This window comes from Doryrhamphus excisus, chromosome 15, assembly GCF_030265055.1.
Source record: "Doryrhamphus excisus isolate RoL2022-K1 chromosome 15, RoL_Dexc_1.0, whole genome shotgun sequence".
NCBI classification, from domain to species: Eukaryota; Metazoa; Chordata; class Actinopteri; order Syngnathiformes; family Syngnathidae; genus Doryrhamphus; species Doryrhamphus excisus.
The window spans coordinates 7,925,022-7,938,457 of record NC_080480.1 but is presented as its reverse complement, the minus strand read 5'-3'; the positions used below and the strand labels follow the sequence as shown (position 1 = coordinate 7,938,457).

The 13,436-nt window shown below is 42.0% G+C and overlaps 1 protein-coding gene across 3 annotated transcripts in view; it reads left to right on the top strand.

Moving 5' to 3' along the window:
* Positions 1-467: 467 nt before the first annotated feature.
* LOC131103383 (serine/threonine-protein kinase BRSK2-like) overlaps positions 468-13,436 on the top strand; it is a 32,064-nt gene continuing 19,095 nt past the window's right edge. For all 3 annotated transcript variants that reach the window (XM_058049635.1, XM_058049632.1, XM_058049633.1), the window contains exons 1-9: positions 468-810; positions 1,375-1,610; positions 4,731-4,825; positions 6,631-6,716; positions 6,830-6,970; positions 8,473-8,589; positions 8,691-8,724; positions 8,798-8,866; positions 10,521-10,667. In XM_058049635.1, coding sequence (XP_057905618.1) covers positions 1,517-1,610; positions 4,731-4,825; positions 6,631-6,716; positions 6,830-6,970; positions 8,473-8,589; positions 8,691-8,724; positions 8,798-8,866; positions 10,521-10,667 — 783 coding nt within the window. In that variant the 5' untranslated portion in view covers positions 468-810; positions 1,375-1,516. The remainder of the gene's footprint in view (positions 811-1,374; positions 1,611-4,730; positions 4,826-6,630; positions 6,717-6,829; positions 6,971-8,472; positions 8,590-8,690; positions 8,725-8,797; positions 8,867-10,520; positions 10,668-13,436) is intronic.

The window sequence follows — 13,436 nt, the reverse complement described above, 5'->3', positions numbered from 1 at the left end:
TCTTGAATTCAATAATTTTCCTTTCCCTTCTTGATCAAATGGCTGGCCCTGGCAACTTTCTTTGGCCCCATGGCAGGTTATTTCGCGGTCACACTAAAACAAAGAAAAGACAACAACGTGTGCTGCTGAGCACTCGATTCCAGAAAACGATTTAAAAAAAACGGTAGAAAACTGACCTATACTAAAATTGGGGTATTCAAAAATGATGGTGGAAATGTTCCGTTTCTGTTTTTCTGCTCATGGCTTCCAACGTGGATAATAGGTTCCATATTTCATCCATTCATGTATTTTCTATGTTTTGAATTGTGAGACGTTTACGTGCATGCTACTGTACGTCTTCCCTTTTGCTGCAGCCAATCGCATTGAATGAAACTTTGCAGTAGTAAGAAAAAAAATAGAAACGGAAGAGAGAGAGGGATGAGGAAGGGAGGGGAGTGGAGGGGAGTGGAGTGGAGGGGGGAGCGGAACCCGGATGCTGATGTTTGAGCCTATGGGATGAATAGAAGCAGGCAGGAGGAGAGAGGAAAGATAAAGAGGATCGTAACGAGTTCTGGATAACGATGCGCAACTTTTGACTCTTTTTTTTTAAATTATTATTATTATTTGACCAAGTGCTTATTTTTTGGAGCCGTTTTAAAGAGGGAGGGGTTTATATGCGGTGATGGTGTGAGCACAGCCGGTCAGAAGGAGACACAGGAGGACAGGATGCTGCTGCTGCTTTTTGGTTCCAGGAACCGAGTCCACTTCGACAGGTTCTCCTAATCCAAAGACGTCTTCGTCCAAAAAAAAAAACAAAAACCAAAAAACACGGTGGGTTCGCCTGTTTGTCCCGGCCTGGACGCTCCTCCGTTTCCTGCCGAGAAAGAGATGATGGGAGGGGGTTGGGGGGGGGGGGGGGGGCAAAGTGTGTACCGGATATTGGAAAACCCATTCTGGATGCTGATGCTGCTGTGATACTAGATGCTTATCCGGACTATGTCGAACCCGCTTCAAAAGAAAGAAGACGGCTTTTGACGTGTATTTGACATTTAAAGAAGAACAACGAGGGGTGGGGTGCGGTGGTGGTGGCGGGGGGGTCCCTGATATCGATTAAGGCATTCTGACTTGGGATATTTGAGACTCTGCACTTGCACAAATCAATTGTGTTCGTCTTCCTGCAGCACTTTACGTCAAATCCATGCACTAAAATAGTTTTTTTATATCTAATATTTTTTTTAAAGAAATCAGAGGGAGTGGGGGTGGCCTCCAACATCACGTCATCTTCCTCTGATCTCCACGTTTTCCACGTTAAACACCGCTCATCTCATTAGAAGCCCACATTGGTTACATTTGACTTTATTGTCGTGTTTTTTGTGGGGTGTCTTCCCCCCGCAGGACGAACGAGTGCATGGGAGGAGCCTGCGGGGCCCGGCGTTAACTCACCACCTCCGACCTGGGATGAGCCTTACTGCATTGCGAGCCGAACCGGGCCCACAGCCGTCTTCGTTCAGCTGTTCCGAATCAGCATTCTAGTGCAATGTCGGGGAAGATGAGCAGTAAGGAGATGGCCCAGTCCAGCCAGTACGTGGGGCCTTACCGGCTGGAGAAGACCCTCGGGAAGGGACAGACCGGTAAGGAGCTTCATGGCTAGGTTTCATTAGTGCACTCACATCATGCTATAGGAGGTTTTATGCATCACGGATGATGGGGGTGTAGGACGGCACTGCATCACAGTGGGAGTTCTTTCTAATGTACATATACTATACTGGAGGGAGACAACCAACATTAGGGATTGATGTGATAGCAAGTATTAGCATAGTACAACATCTCCTCCTTACTCCTTACTTGAAATGACATGATTTGTCAGGATTTTTTTGCCTTTAATTTCTTACTTCATAATCCAAATTAAAAATTGTAAAAATTAAATAAATAAAATACAATTATTTCCTTTTATTGTAGGTATTATTATTATTATTATTATTATTATTATTGTTGTTTTTGATTATTGACAAAATGAAACCACTTGTACAAAATAACTAAACAAATTTTGGTCCCAAAGTTTCCTGTGTCCAAAACCGTGTTCACTGACTTTATAAATAATATAATATATAATAATACAATATCAACAAAAAACACAGATATTCCGAAACATAAATCTAAAGAAAAATGTAAAAAATCAATATAAGATAACACTTTACAATATGGTAAACAAAAGTATACTTAATGAGGAATGGACCTACCGAAACCCTAGTAGCTTCTTTAGTAGCTACTCTACTAAGTTCCTCAGTAACTACTCTAAATATATGTATCTTAGTTCCGCGGAAGCTACTCTACTTAGTTCCTCAGTAACTACTCAGTTAGTCAGTAACTACTCTTAAATATATGTGCTTTGGTCATTAATTCCTCACTAGCGCTTTATTACTTCCTCAGTAACTACTCTAAATGTATGTTTCTTAGTTCCTCAGTAACTACTCTGTTCTCCAGTAACCACTCTAAATGTATGTGCCTTTGCCATTGGTTTCTCATTAGTTCTTCCTTAGTTCCTCAGTAACTACTGAGTTTTTCTGTAACTACTCTAAATGCATGTGCTTTAGTCATTAGTTCGTCATTAGTTCGTCATTAGTTCTTTAATGTGCCTTAGTTCCTCAGTAGCTACTCTACTGACTTCCTCAGTAACTACTATAAATGTATATGCCTTAGTTCTCCAATAACTACCCAGTTAGTCAGTAACTACTTTAAATGTATGAGCTTTAGTCATTAGTTCCTCAGTAGTTCTTTATTAGTTCCTCAGTAACTACTCTAAATGTTTGTGCTTTAGTTATTAGTTTTTTATTAGTTCCTCAGTAGCAACTCTACTTACTAGTTTCTCAGTAACCACTCTAAATGTATGTGAATGTATGTGCCTTAGTTCCTCAGTAACTACTCTAAATGCATGTGCCCAAGTTCCTCAGTAACTACTCTACTCAGTTCCTGAGTACCTACTCTAAATGTTTGTGCCTTAATCATTAGTTCCTCAGTAACTACTTTACCGAGTTCCTTAGTAACTACTCTAAATGTATGTGCCTCATTTCTTCAGTAACTACTCCAAATTGATGTGCCTTTGTTCGTCAGTAATGACTCTACATTTATGTCTCTTAATCATTAGTTATTTGTTAGTTCTTTATAAGTTCCTCAGTAACTACTCTACTCAGTTCCTGAGTACCTACTCTAAATGTATGTGCCTTAATCATTAGTTTCTCAATAACTACTTTACGTAGTTCCTCAGTAACTACTCTAAATGTATGTGCCTCACTTCCTCAGTAACTACTCCAAATTGATGTGCCTTTGTTTGTCAGTAATTACTCTACATTTATGTGTCTTAATCATTAGTTATTTGTTAGTTCTTTATTAGTTCCTCAGTAACTACTCTACTCAGTTTCAAACGCGTTCCCATAAATTAATTGCCAAGTTAATTTTGGTCCCTGAACAAGAGACTCACTTTAGACTAGTAACGTTTAGTGCACTAGTAACAGTGCACGTCTGCTCAACCACACTGAGGAAGAAGAGAATGGATTTTTAGTAGGGACGCTCCGATCGATTGGCCACTGATCAATATCGGACGATTTACGATTTCTGCCTTTCAATGCTGATCACTTTCGCCAATCACCTGTGGCTATCACTGTTGCAGCCTGCAGCGATCCCGGCGTGCAGTGCAGTGTCTTGCCGCCATGTCACAAACACTATGTTACGCGTTAAAAAGTTTTAATTTAATACACCGTTTGAAGAACAAACACTTGACTTGATAGATGGTGAGTTTTCAAGGCTCACGATGTCAAACAGCAGCTAACGCAGTCATGTGGACACCCGCCCGTACGTGCGTGACAGTCAGAAAGCTGAGCAAATAACCCGAAATTAATTGAATTCATCTGACGAAATGACCAGCCTTTCTCAGCGGTGGAAGACAATGCGTTCACCGACTGCAATTACCTGGAAGTCCTGCTAGAGCTCCACCTTTTAACACTTCATTACGTCTCCCAATTGGCTGTGCGCCAAAGAAAGTCGCCAGCCTGGCGATTGAACCTCACAGAGGAGACACGCCCAGCAATCTTGGCCACTGAACTGTCTCAACCGTTCGACTGTCATGATCATCATTAAAGATAAAAATGATTGAATGCGGGCTGCACGGTGACCAAGTGGTTAGCACGTAGGCCTCACGGCTTGGAGACCCGAGTTCAATTCCATTCTCGACCATCTCTGTGTGGAGTTTGCATGTTCTCCACGTGCATGCTGGGTACTCCGGTTCCAAATTCCACATTCCAAAAACATGCTAGGTTAATTGGCGACTCCAAATTGTCCATAGGTATGAATGTGAGTGTGAATGGTTGTTTGTCTATATGTGCCCTGTGATTGGTTGGCGACCAGTCCAGGGTGGACCCCGCCTCTCGCCCCAAGACAGCTGGGATAGGCTCCAGCACCCCCGCGACCCTCGTGAGGATAAGCGGTAGACAATGAATGATTGAATGCTTATAAATGGTAGGAGGGTCATGGATTCTGTGCGCTGTTACAAAGAGATCTGGGAGGTTAATCTCCCAGACTACCCCAGGACAATAATTCAAGAAGGTAGAAAGACCACATGGGTTAGTTAGTCATTTTAATTCATGGTGGCTGATATAATTGGAGATTCTTATTGTGTATGTTTGCATTTTATCTACGTCTTCAGTGGATTTTTTTTTTTTTAATAACGCAAACATCCTTTACGTTGTGTCTTTCAGGACTGGTAAAGTTGGGTGTCCACTGCATTACAGGGCAGAAAGTGGCCATAAAGATTGTCAACAGAGAAAAACTGTCTGAATCAGTTCTCATGAAGGTAGGCCGCATTCGTCTGGACTTTGATGAATACTCACCTTATACTCACAGTATGCTGGACGTTAGATTATTAAAGTAAAGGGGATCTATTGTGCTTTTTACACTTTTCTGACCAATAGATGTTGTTAGAATTTTGTATTATCGTGTTAAACTAGTTTCAGATAATGTTGACGCATTTGGAAGTGAGGAAGTTTGGGATGGCTGAAAAAGCTTGTTTCGAAAAGGCGTGGTAAAGCTGCACTTTTGTGATGTCACAGTGAGCTAGACTTCCTTATATGGGCATTCCAGAATACAAGCTGTAGACCTGCGATAAACAAGGGAACACAGTAAACTACGCGAGTCCAACTGTGTTCTTCAAACTTGGGTAAATTTTAGGTACATTTTTTCCCCCCAAATCGCTGAATATTTTTTGTTTTGTTTTTGTTCATGGAGAACAAAGTTGCGGTGACCATGAAGTAGTAAGATGTCGACACTCAGGGAGAACGTACACACTGATTACACTGATTACTTGTGAGGTTCAAGTGTGGTACATGATATACGTACATCGGAGTCCACAAATATGAGGTATGGAAAAAATTAAATAAAAAATTTACCCAAATCTGACATCAGCAAAACGTACAGCACACGTTGACTGCACAGAGACAAAGTTTCGAAGTGTATGTTTATCTTGCAACCTGAAGAAAACGTTAAAGTTAAATCTACGACTCAAAAATCAGCATATCATGCTCCCTCCTTCTGTTGTGATTTTTGCACGTAGATCGACTGGTTGTGACCTAGCAACTTTATCACAAAGCATCCTTGTTAGCGTCCTCACATTGCTAATTAAATGGTAACCGGAACCTGACATCAGCTATGTATGTCGCCCGCACGTTAAACTATGCAAATGGGTTTTATGGTAACATCTCGAATGGATAATTTGGATTTATGTTATGTCTTATGGGAAAAATTGATTTGGAAAGCATCCGTTTGACGCTAGCCAAGGTTCTACTGAATATATAAATACACTGTTACTGTAATCTGTGAGAGACTTAAATCTCAGCAATTTCCATTTTTGGTTTAGGTCAGTGTATGTTCCAAAGCCCTGTTCCAAGTACATTGCATGTCCGGCCACCAGTCTGTGGGTTTGGATAGCTGCCCATTGCCTACTCTACTCTATGTGTTCTCTAATAGCTGCTGTTGCTGCAGACAACTAGCACTGAAGGCAATCGAAAGCATCAGCTGCAGGTTACTTAAGTGACTTTACAACTTTTTTTGAGTCAACCCTTGCCGGAAATGACAATCACAATATTTATCCGCTTCCTCTTCTTCTTCTTCTCCCCTTTTTAATTGTGATTTGCAACCACTTCCACAACTATTGAGGGTGGTTCTTTTCTGTTATACTTATCATACGCTAAGTGTAAGTACGTAAATGATACACATAAGGTATTCAGCCAATATTGGCCAATAGATGTTTCTACAGCATATGCTCCACAAAGTTAATTAAGTTGCAATGTGGTGGCCTGTTACTTAAGGTTGAGGGCCAGGCTACCACAAACCATCTGCAACACATCCAGCAGAGCGTAGGTGTTCATTACTGCCTGCCTTTTGTCATTCTTGTCAAGTGATTTCATCATGATTATCTGTTTGCTTTACTAATGCTTCTTCTCAGTCTGCTTTTACTGCCTCGGGCTTCAACACTTTTAATGGTCTACCACCTCTAATCTCTATTCGTATTTACATCCCTCTGCCCACTTGCCCTTCATTTTCTTATATTTTAACACCATTTTCTCAACTTTCCTCCACCCTGCTCGCCATCTGTTGCTGCAGGTGGAAAGAGAAATAGCCATTCTCAAACTAATCGAGCACCCTCATGTTCTGAAGCTGCATGATGTCTATGAGAATAACAAGTATCTGTAAGTATCTCTCTGTTTTCCTTCTGACTGGCATGATTCTTTGCATTCTGCTACGTGTGTATCGACAGCGTAGTTTCTGTTTTGTATCTTTTAATGTCCTCCTGTCCTGCCAGGTACCTGGTGTTGGAGCATGTGTCTGGTGGAGAGCTTTTTGACTATCTGGTGAAAAAGGGCAGGTTGACCCCCAAAGAGGCCAGGAAGTTTTTCAGACAGATCATCTCAGCTTTGGACTTCTGCCATAGTTACTCCATATGGTCAGTACTTTTCATTCAAGTTTAATTACCCCTGTCAACTTTATCAGAGGATGTACTCGCTGTAAATTATGCTGTAAATGAGTTTGGGTAGCATATTAATAAAGACAGCAAGTTCATTTAATTCATTCATTTTCTACTGCTTATCCTCACAAGGGGTGCTGGAGCCTATCCCAGCTGTCTTCGGGCGAGAGGCGGGGCATACCCTGGACTGGTCGCCAGCCAATCACAGGGCACATATAGACAAACAACCATTCACACTCACATTCATACCTATGGACAATTTGGAGTCGCCAATTAACCTAGCATGTTTTTGGAATGTGGGAGGAAACCGGAGTACCCGGAGAAAACCCACGCATGCACGGGGAGAACATGCAAACTCCACACAGAGATGGCTGATGGTGGAATCGAACTCGGGTCTCCTAGCTGTGTGGCCTGTGCGCTAATCACCCATCCGCCGTGCAGCCCTCATTTGGTCTATCCGTAATATATTTTAAGCAATTGCGTCTTTTAGTTAGCCATTGTCAATAATTGGTGAAGGCGTGTTCGACTGCTTTATGAGTATCTTGTGACGTGAAAACCCGTTAACAATGTCAATGGGAACTGCACTGAATGTCTATGTGTCGTGGGTCACATATAGACAATACATTCATACCTATGGACAATTTGGAGTCGCCAATTAACCTAGCATGTTTTTGGAATGTGGGAGGAAACCGGAGTACCCGGAGAAAACCCACGCATGCACAGGGAGAACATGCAAACTCCACACAGAGATGGCCAAGGGTGGAATTGAGCTTGGTTCTCCTATCTGTGAGGCCTGTGTGCTAACCACTCGTCCGCCGAGAAAACACAATGTCCATTATATAAAATGGCATATTGTGGCACGCATTATTCGTGAGGACAAGGTAGCCCAATATATGACAGGAGCCAATCATGAGCTATGAAAAACTCAGGACAAGCTTGTCAACCCATTGGAAAACACAGGACCATGTTACTCAATATAACAGTCTGCTAAAATCATCACACAGCAGCTTAACACTCAAAAGCTAGATGAGAAATATACTAGACAAGTACCAATATGAGTTTAAAACTAAAAATACAACAGCTATTTTAACTTAACTCCATAATGTATTTCCTTCCAGCAAAGCATTTCATTGTTTTTTACTGCCCGGTGCTGCAGTGATGTCAGCCTCTCTCTGGGCTCTCTGGTGGACTGAGGCTGACTGACCATTGCAGCACCCTTCTGTTCCTGTGGCATGAGAGAACTATGTGGAAATACTTTGTCATGTCTTGCCCTCGCTGTCGGGACTGGGCTTCGATGTGTTGAAACCACAGACGTAAAAAGCACCGTCGTTAGCTTCCTCATTAGCATTGAGTACGCTGTTGTTGTGGACAAGTCCCCAACTGGTCTTAATTGTGATCCTAAGGCATTACACCGTCGTCACTACCACTGTTTTACAAAAAGTTACAGGTTCCAATAAGGTTTCTTTTTTATTTGTTTTTAGTCACAGGGACTTGAAGCCTGAGAATCTTCTTCTGGATGAGAAGAACAACATCAGGATAGCAGACTTTGGAATGGCCTCACTACAGGTTGGGGATAGTCTACTGGAAACTAGTTGTGGGTAAGTGCTAAACTTGATTACTCATTCATGAAATACATACATTAGGTCCCGGCTCTATTCATCTGAGTGTCATTTTTAAAATAATGTCTTCTTTATTTTAGATCCCCACATTATGCTTGTCCTGAAGTGATAAGGGTACGTCAGTGTGTGGCTGTGCTTATGTGGGCGTGCGTGCACGTGTATGTCTAATGAGAATGATGTGTTTTAGGGGGAGAAGTATGATGGCCGAAGGGCAGACGTCTGGAGTTGTGGAGTCATTCTCTTTGCTCTTCTTGTGGTAAGTCCATTTTTGAAGTCCATTGCAGTTTTTAAATAAAACTTTTTATTCTTAAAGGAGAACCAAACCTACATGGACCTGTGTGAAAAAGTGATTGCCCCCTGAACCTAATAACTGGTTGGGCCACACTTAGCAGCAACAACTGCAATGAAGTGTTTTGATAACTTGCAATGAGTCTCTTCCAGCGCTGTGGAGGAATTTTGTCCCACTCATCTTTGCAGAATTGTTGTCATTCAGCCACATTGGAGGGTTTTCCAGCATGAACCGCCTTTTTAAGGCGCCTTTTAATAGGATTCAGGCCAGGACTTTGACTAGGCCACTCCAAAGTCTTCATTTGGTTTTTCTTCAGCCATTCAGAGGTGGACTTGCTGGTGTGTTTTGGATCATTGTCCTGCTAAAGAACCCAAGTTGGTTTTAGCTTGAGGTCACCAACAGATGGCCAGACATTCTCCTTCAGGATTTTTTGGTAGACAGCAGAATTTATGGTTCCATTTATCACAGCAAGTCTTCCAGGTCTTGAAGCAGCAAAACAGCCCCAGACCATCACACTACCACCACCATATTTTACTGTTGGCCAGAGTATTTTCCCAAAGGTCTTGGTGATCATCAAGATATTTTCTGGTAAAATTGAGACGAGCCTTAATGTTCTTTTTGTTCAGCAGTGGTTTTGGTCTTGGAACTCTGCCATGCAGGCCATTTTTGCCCAGTGTCTTTCTTATGGTGGAGTCATGAACACTGACCTGAACTGAGGCAAGGGAGGCCTGCAGTTATTAGGATGTTGTTGTGGGGTCTTTTGTGACCTCTTGGATGAATTGTTGCTGCGCTCTTGGGGCAATTTGGTTGGCCAGCCACTCCTGGGAAGTTTCACAACCGCCATTTGTGGATAATAATAATAATGAATTTTATTTATATTGCACTTTACATTACAGAAATCTCAAAGTGCTACAAAGAAAGCATAAAACCTATAGTGAAGCACACAACAAAAGGTATATATATATTTATTTTTAAAAAATGGATGATGTGGTCCCAAAGCTTTAGAAATGGTTTAATAACATTTTCTAGACTGATAGATCTCAATTGAACTCACTTAAGTTATGTTTTAACACTTTTTCACACAGGGCCATGTACAGTTTTGGATATTTTTTTACGCCCTTAATAATTTAAAAACTTAATTTTATGTTCAGTTGTGTTGTCATTAACTAATATTTAAATTTGTTTGAAGATCTGAAATGTTTAAGTATGACAAACGTGAAGAAAAATCACACCTTCATCACATCCAGACTCCTCTAGAGCCTTCTCTATAGTTCGTCATCCGATATTCATTCATAAATTCTCACACACTCCCACCCCCTGTCCTCCATGGCCTCCTCATCCCTCATCGTATCCACTTCAAACATCTCGTCCTAACATACAAAACCCTCCACAACCTCCTCTACGGTCCCATCCAGGACGAAATAGTGTACCTGGGGTGACAAAGCCTTCTTCATTGAACTCCATCCCTCAGCAAATATCTTCCAATAGACCCCCCACTACTCTCCACCTTTAAGCAGTCTGTCAAACTTCACCTCCTCAAGACGTCCTGCAACTGCTCTTCAAGAATTTGTCCAAAATTGACTACTGCTTGATTAATGTTTTTATGTTCATGTCTTCCCAGGGTGCTTTGCCGTTTGACCATGACAACCTACGGCAGCTTCTAGAAAAGGTTAAAAGCGGAGTATTCCATATGCCCCACTTCATACCACCTGACTGTCAAGCATTGCTCAAAGGAATGATAGAAGTCAACCCTGACAAGCGACTCACGGTAAGCACAGTCACAGTGGAACCTGCTTATGAAAAGGTCATTGGCGTGAAAAATGTGTTCGCTTATGATGATGTGTTGTAGTATTGGTCGCTTCATCATTATCAAGAAACAACAGCAGTGTAAATACTGTCTGGTTACACAGCATTAAAACATGCACAGTGACTTCCTGTTCAGCGCCAAGTAAGCTTTGAAATAATAGCAATAACCTTTGTTCCACCTCAGCAATTTACAAAATGCACAAGACTAGAGCAGAGCAGAGCGGAGCGAAGGGCATGTGGCATGAGGTAGCTCGAGGGACAATCTGGCGAAGTACAGCACTACCTGCCATGCTTAAAAAGCCAAGATGATAATTGGCAGCAGAGGACCGCCTTAGGCCAGTCGGAGGTGTACTGCAACAAAAAGGCAGAAGGCGGCAGCAAAGCAACAACACAGATGATGACAAAATGAAGCATAAAAATGGATGAAAATACAAATATAGGATATTCAGAAGACATAAGATATGAACCGCAATGAAGTGATGTGTGTGACGTCAGCTTGCTAGAGTTGACTGTTAGCTGTGCAGATAGTGGCCGACAGCAGCTCCTGTGTGAATGTTCACATGAAACAATAGGAAGTACGTCAATGCTAATGTTTGAGTGTAGCATATCTTATTTACTGTATGTGGATTATTTTCTATTATTATGTCTACCATAGCATGCACGGAAGACGAGTGGTTAGCGCTCGGAGACCCAAGTTCAATTCCACCCCCGGCCATCTTTGTGTGGAGTTTGCATGTTCTCCCCGTGCATGCGTGGGTTTTCTCCGGGTACTCCGATTTCCTCCCACATTCCCACATTGGCGACTCCAAATTGTCCATAGGTATGAATGTGAGTGTGAATTTGTCTATATGTGCCCTGTGATTGGCTCCAGCACCCGCGTATAGAAAATGAATGAATGAATGTCCACTATATTGGGTAATACAAGTGTAAAGGTGACTATAGGGGTGTTATTTCATGTCTACAGGACTCTAAAAAACATACAGTGAAGAAAATAAGTATTTGAACACCCTGCTATTTTGCTATTTCTCCCACTTAGAAATCATGGAGGGGTCTGAAATTTTCATCGTAGGTGCATGTCCACTGTGAGAGAGATAAACTAAAAAGAAAAATCCAGAAATCACAATGCATGATTTTTTTAACAATTTATTTGTGTGATACAGCTGCAAATAAGTATTTGAACACCTGAGAAAATGAATGTTAATATTTGGTACAGTAGCCTTTGTTTGCTATTACAGAGGTCAAACGTTTCCTGTAGTTTTTCACCAGGTTTGCACACACTGCAGGAGGGATCTTGGCCCACTCCTCCACACAGATCTTCTCTAGATCAGTCAGGTTTCTGGGCTGTCGCTGAGAAACACGGAGTTTGAGCTCCCTCCAAAGATTTTCGATTGGGTTCAGGTCTGGAGACTGGCTGGGCCATGCTAGAACCTTGATATGCTTCTTACGGAGCCACTCCTTGGTTTTCCTGGCTGTGTGCTTCGGGTCGTTGTCGTGTTGGAAGACCCAGCCACGACCCATCTTCAATGCTCTGACAGAGGGAAGGAGGTTGTTCCCCAAAATCTCACAATACACGGCCCCAGTCATCCTCTCTTTAATGCAGTGCACTCGTCCTGTCCCATGTGCAGAAAAACACCCCCAAAGCATGATGCTACCACCCCCATGCTTCACAGTAGGGATGGTGTTCTTCGGATTGTACTCTTCATTCTTCTTCCTCCAAACACGCTTATTGGAATTATGACCAAAAAGTTCTATTTTGGTCTCATCTGACCATAAAACTTTCTCCCATGACTCCTCTGTATCATCCAAATGGTCATATGCAAACTTAAGACGGGCCTTGACATGTGCTGGTTTAAGCAGGGGAACCTTTCGTGCCATGCATGATTTCACATCATGACGTCTTAGTGTATTACCTACAGTAACCTTGGAAACGGTGGTCCCAGCTCTTTTCAGGTCATTGACCAAGTCCTGTCGTGTAGTTCTGGGCTGATTCCTCACCTTTCTTAGAATCATTGAGACCCCACGAGGTGATATCTTGCATGGGGCTCCACTCCGATTGAGATTGACCGTCATGTTTAGCTTCTTCCATTTTCTAATGATAGCTCCAACAGTGGACCTTTTTTCACCAAGCTGCTTGGTAATTGCTCCGTAGCCCTTTCCAGCCTTGTGGAGGTGTACAATTTTGTCTCTGGTGTCTTTGGACAGCTCTTTGGTCTTCGCCATGTTACAAGTTAAAGTCTTACTGATTGTATGGGGTGGACAGGTGTCTTTATGCAGCTAACGACCTCAAACAGGTGCATCTGATTCAGGATGATACATGGAGTGCAGGTGGACTTCTAATGGGCAGACTAACAGGTCTTTCAGGGTCAGAATTCTAGATGATACACAGGTGTTCAAATACTTATTTGCAGCTGTATCACACAAATAAATTGTTAAAAAATCATGCATTGTGATTTCTGGATTTTTCTTTTTAGTTTATCTCTCTCACAGTGGACATGCACCTACGATGAAAATTTCAGACCCCTCCATGATTTCTAAGTGGGAGAAATAGCAAAATAGCAGGGTGTTCAAATACTTATTTTCTTCACTGTATTTACAAAGTTATAAACAGGTATTCTCTTCTCTAGCTACAAAAATGTTTATTAATATTGAATACTACTAATTGCGGTCAGGTCTGGAACAGATTATCCATGATTAATGAGGGACAACTCTACAATACAGGCACATGGATTTA